This window comes from Bos indicus x Bos taurus, unplaced genomic scaffold, assembly GCF_003369695.1.
Source record: "Bos indicus x Bos taurus breed Angus x Brahman F1 hybrid unplaced genomic scaffold, Bos_hybrid_MaternalHap_v2.0 tig00001207_arrow_arrow_obj, whole genome shotgun sequence".
Taxonomy (NCBI): domain Eukaryota; kingdom Metazoa; phylum Chordata; class Mammalia; order Artiodactyla; family Bovidae; genus Bos; species Bos indicus x Bos taurus.
This window is the reverse complement of record NW_020867388.1, coordinates 25,219-31,218: the sequence shown is the minus strand read 5'-3', so window position 1 is coordinate 31,218 and position 6,000 is coordinate 25,219. Positions and strand designations below refer to the sequence as shown.

The 6,000-nt window shown below is 39.7% G+C and overlaps 1 protein-coding gene across 1 annotated transcript; it reads left to right on the top strand.

The window, feature by feature from the left end:
• Positions 1–583: 583 nt before the first annotated feature.
• LOC113888712 (olfactory receptor 2T27-like) lies at positions 584–1,522 on the top strand. The gene has a single exon (XM_027535742.1). The coding sequence runs from the start codon at positions 584–586 to the stop codon at positions 1,520–1,522; it is 939 nt and encodes a 312-aa protein (XP_027391543.1).
• The last annotated feature ends 4,478 nt before the right edge of the window (positions 1,523–6,000 follow it).

Sequence of the window (6,000 nt, the reverse complement as noted above, 5' to 3'; positions counted from 1 at the left end):
AGCATTTAGTGTTTATCAAACAATAAGTTAAAGACTGGTGAACCTCACCTTTTTTTTTTAACGGATTTCTGATTTATCATAAAAGGATGTGATAAAAGATATGGACGAACATTCAGATGAAATAAATATGTAAGACATGGAGGTTCCATGCCTTGTCTGAGTGCTTCACTCTCCCCAACTCTCCATATGTTCACACCCATAAGTTCCTCATGTGCATGCTAAATCGCTTCAGTCATGTCCAACTCTTTGCAACCCTATGGACTCTAGCCCACCATGCTCCTCTGTCCATGGGATTCTCCAGGCAAGAATACTGGAGTGGTTTCCATTTCCTCCTCCAGGGGATCTTCCCAACCCAGGGATCGAACTCACATGTCTTACATCTCCTACATTGGCAGGCACCACGTGGGAAGACTGTAACTTCCTCAAGACATTTTAAATATCATTTTGTTCAACTAAGACATAGAAAGAATGGATAGGGGAATAACTAGTCTAAAATAAAGGTTCTTAACTAGGCATAAGATTTACGAGATGTCCTATATTTTTTCTCCCACAGTGCATCAGCCATCATAGAGGAAGTTAAGATATGGCAAAAAGAAATAACATATCTACTACAGATTTCATCCTCTTGGGCCTCTTTCCTGAGTTCCAATATGCCAGCCTCCTGGTCTACCTCATTCTTCTGGTCTACCTCATTGCTCTCACAGGGAACTCCATACTCACCTTCCTGATCTGGCTGGATGTTCACCTCCACACTCCCATGTACTTCTTACTCAGTCAGCTCTCTCTCATTGACTTGTTTTACATCTCCAGCTCAGTTCCTAAGATGGTCATCAACCACTCTTTGGGGAAGCACAGCATCTCTTTCACTGGCTGTGGAATCCAAATGTTTTTCTGCCTGAGTCTAGGTGGTGCTGAGTGTCTCCTTCTGACCTTCATGTCGTATGACCAATTTGTGGCTATTTGTAATCCCCTGCAATACACAGTCATCATGAATTCTAAGGTCTGTTTGCTCATAGCAGTAGCATCATGGACTGGGGGTGCTCTAAATTCACTCATTCAAACCATCTACACCATGCATTTTCCCACATGTGGTCTAAAGGAAATAAATCACTTCTTCTGTGAGATGCCAGCCGTCTTAAAGCTATCCTGTGAGGATACTTCAGATTATGAGATGGTGGTATTTGTGGTAAGTATCATATTTATCCTCATCCCTTTCAACCTCATAATTGCCTCCTACATTCAAATCTTCCTCACTGTTCTCAAAATGAAATCTCCTGAGGGGAGGAACAAAGCTCTGGCCACGTGCTCTTCTCACCTGACTGTGGTGAGTCTCTACCTGGGGCCAGGCATAGTGGTGTACATGACACCTGGCTCCTCCCACACCCCAGCATTGGATCAAGGTCTTTCTGTGTTCTACACTATTCTTACTCCCATGCTGAACCCCATTATATACAGCCTGAGGAACAAGGAGGTGGTGGGGGCCCTGAGAAAGGTCCTGAGGAAGAAGCTGGTATCAAAGTAATTTAAGAAATATCATTACCGTAAATCTAGTTTCAATATGGAAGTCCTGGCTTGCTTTTTCTTCCTCTACACAGAATTCCTATTTAGGAACATATATTATTTTAGAAATATTGACTATCCAGTTACTTTATTATGTTTGAAACAAAATAATTAAGTTCAGTTATGAGTTGCTTTCATAGAAATATTTGGAGAAAAAGGCTTTAATAGCACATAGATGGAAGCATATATACGCAGTTTCCTAATTCATCCACAAAAGTGGATGAGGATTCCCATCATTTTTTTTTATCATCACAGAGATAGAGAAAGCTGGGACTACTTATTCTAACATTTGACCAAGTATCAGCCTGGTCTGAGAGTAGAACAAAGAAAGAGATAGGGTCATTAATTTTCTCCAAGAAGAACTGTTTTCTCCAGGTTAATAATATTTCTTTTGATTGAGTGAAAACCAAATTTATTTCTTTGACAACTATTAAGGAACAATTATCTATTGACTGTATTTCATATCTTTTAATTTAATGAAATCGCATTCTGACCTCATAGTTACAGTAGGAGTTTTCAGAGATTTGTTACTTTACAGTTTCTTAGTTCTCTAACCTCATCTCCCATTATTCATTTCTCTCAGATAAACAAAACCAACATATCTTTCAGAAAGAAATTTCAAGAACAGATGGATGTCCAATCCCTCCCCACTTCCTATGAGAAAAAGTTGGATGGTGAAAGTAGGGGAGCGATAAAGGAGAGATGAAGACAGTACAGTGTTTTGTTAGTAGATTGTATCTCATTACCCTATCAGAACCTCATGGAGGTCAGCAATATTATAGCCAAACAAAGGAACTGTGTCTTGATACGCAGGGAAACGATTCCCATGATCCCTTCACGATCTCAGAGAGACAGAACATTAGTAAAAGTAATAGTAGCTGATATAACAGATATCCCTCCCAAATCTTAGCTCACTAACACAATAGAAGTTTATGTTTTGTTCATAAAAGGTCTAATCTTTAGAGAGGTAGAATCTGTGGTTCTGTTCCTTACAATCAATGATCCAGACTGACATAGGTTCTGACATCATTAGCATGTGATTTCTAAGATTGAATGGGCTTTGGTGTATATCCAGCAAAAAGAAGTGCAGAAATGTCTGAGATGGTCTTACAGGCTAGTCAGGGAAGTGGCAAACATGACATCTACCCATATTGAATTTGTCAGAGTCTTACACCATGGGCTTTCCTGGCAGCTCAGTGGTATAGAATATGCCTGCCAATGTAGGAAATGTAGGTTTGATCCCTGGGTAGAGAACATACCCTGGAGAAAGAAACGGCAAACCACTCCAATATTCTTGCCTGGGAATTCCCAAGGAGCTTGGTGAGCTACCATCCATGGGGTTGCAAAAGTGTCAGACACAGCTTAGTGACAACAACAGCAAGTCCTATGCCACATCTTACTGAATGGTGGCTGGAAAATATCTTCTAGCTGTGTCACCAGAGGAACAGAAAATGGGTATGGTGAATACTTAGCCAAATAATTGTGTATTGTGCCCTGGTTGTTGCTGTTCAATCACTCAGTCATGTCAGACTCTTTGTGACCCCAGTGACTGCAGCACCCTAGGCTTCCCTATCCTTTACCATCTCCTAGAGCTCGATTAAACTCATGTCCATTGAGTTGGTGATGCCATCCAACCATCTTGTCCTCTGTCATTCCCTTCTCCCCCTGCTTTCAATCTTTCCCAGCATCAGGGTCTTTTCTAATGAGTCGGCTCTTCCATGAGGTGGCCAAAGTATTGGAGGTTCAGCTTCAGCATCAGTCCTTCCAATGAATATTCAGGATTGAATTCCTTTAGAATTAACTGGTTTGATCTCCTTGCAGTCCCAGGGATTCTCAAGAGTCTTCTGCAACACCACAGTTCAAAAGCAATCCTTCAGCGCTCAGCCTTCTTTATGGTCAAACTCTCACATCCATACATGACTACTGGGAAAACCATAGCTCTAACTAAATGGACCTTCGGTCAGCAAAGTAATGTCTTTGCTTTTCAATATGTTGCCTAGGTTTGTCATAGTTTTTCTTCCAAGGAGCATGCATCTTTTAATTTCATGGCTGCAGTCACAATCCACAGTGAATTTGGAGCCCAAGAAAATAGAGTCTGTCACTGTTTCCATTGTTTCTCCATGTATTTTCCATGAAGTGATGGGACCAGATGCCATGATCTTCATTTTTTGAATCTTCAATTGTAAGCCAGCTTTTTCACTCTCCTCTTTCACCTTCATCAAGAGGGTCTTTAGCTCCCCTTCACTTTCTGCCATAAGGGTGGTGTCAATTGCATATATGAGGTTATTGATATTTCTCCCAGCAATCTTGATTCCAGATTCTGCTTCATCCAGTCTAGCATTTCACATGATGTACTCTGCATATAAGTTAAATAAACAGAGTATCAGTATACATCCTTGACGTAATCCTTTCCCAATTTTGAACCAGTCCATTTTTCCATGTTTGGTCTTAACTGGATCTTCTTAACCTGCATACAGGTTTCACTAGGCAGGTAAGGTGGTCTGGTATTCCCATCTGATTAGGAATTTTCCACAGTTTGTTGTGATCCACACAAAGGCTTTAGTGTCGTCAATGAAGCAGAAATAGATGTTCTTCTGAAATTCTCTTGCTTTTTCTATGATCCAAAACATGTTGGCATTTTGATCTCTGGCTCCTCTGCCTTTTTCAAATCCAGCTTGAATATCTGGACGTTCTCGGTTCATGTACTGTTGAAGCCTAGCTTAGAGAATTTTGAGTATTACTTTGCTAGCATGTGAAATGAGTGCAACTGTGTGATACTTTAAACATCCTTTGACATTACCCTTCTTTGGCATTGGAATTAAAACTGATATTTTCCAGTCCTGTGGCCACTGCTGAGCTTTCCAAATTTGCTGGCATATTGAGTGCAGTCCTTTCACAACATCATCTTTTAGTATCTGAAATATCTCAGCTGGAATTCCATCACCTCCACTAGCTTTGTTCATGGTGATGCTTCTAAGGCCCACTTGACTTGGCACTCCAAGATGTCTGGCTCTAGTTGAGTAATCACACCATTGTGGTTATCTGGATCATTAAGATCTTTTTTTGTATACTTCTATGTATTCTTGCCACCTCTTCTTAATGTCTTCTGCTTCTGTTAGTTTCATACCATTTCTGTTCTTTATTGTGCCCATCTTTGCATGAAATGTTCCTTTGGTATCTCTAATTTTCTTCAAGAGATCTCTAGTCTTTCCCAGTCTATTGTTTTTCTCTATTTCTTTGCACTGATCACTGAGGAAGGCTTTCTTATCTCTCCTTGCTATTCTTTGGAAGTCTGCATTCAAATGGGTATATCTTTCCTTTTCTCCTTTGCCTTTCACTTCCCTTCTTTTCTCAGCTATTTGTAAGGCCTCCTCAGACAATCATTTTGCCTTTTTGCATTTCTTTTTCTTGGGGATCACTGCCTCCTGTACCTGTTATGAACCTCCATCCATAGTTCTACAGGCACTTTATCAGATCTAATCCCTTGAATCTATTTGTCACTTCCACTGTGTAATCGTAAGGGATTTGATAGGTCATAATAGAGTCAATAACATAGTTACTGGCTTCAGCAAAGCAGTTGAATAATACACATGCTCTTCAGTATCAAAAGAAAGAAGCTACTAAAGGACATGCTCACAGAAACAAGGTAAAATGAGAGGTTAATTGCATAATATGCTAAAAATGTTTTTTAATTACAGCAAGCAACCAGATTGGGCCTCAAACAGTTCATTTCCTATGAAAAACTATATTTAAAACTGTTTTCTCACTGTTTTATACAACTCAATTTTTCTATCATATCATAAAATAACTTGAAAAGTTGTTGTGTGTGTATAGCATACCTGTGCATGTGTGCTAAGTCATCTCAGTCGTGTCCAATTCTTTGTGATCCCATGGACTGTAGCCTTCCAGGCTCCTCTGTCCATGGGATTCTCCAGGCAGGAATATCAGAGTGGGTTGCCACATCCTTTTCCAGGGGATCTTTCTCACCCAGGAATCAAGCCAGCATCTCTTATATCTCTTGGGTTGATAGGAGGGCTCTTTACCACTAGCACCACCTGGAAAGCCCAGTATCCTTATAGTACTTTGTAGTATTCATGATGTATTTATCACCTGAGAAAACTGAAAAATTATTCTAATTAAATCCCAAATAACATCTACCATATGGTTCTCCAGAACAGTGACTCTTAAACACATCTGGACCATGTTAAGTACCCTGCTTAAGTAATGAAAATGAGAACTAAGATGCATTTCTTTCCTGAGCTCTCGTTACTCTCAAGGATTTACCAATCATATTTATCAAATTGAATATAACATATTGTGAAAATATTATGTGCCATAAACTATGCTAATGTTTGTGACCAAAGTCCCATAAAATGCATATGAATTAAAATCTGTCTATTTTTAATGTTGGGATGGGCACATCAAAAAGACTACAAACAA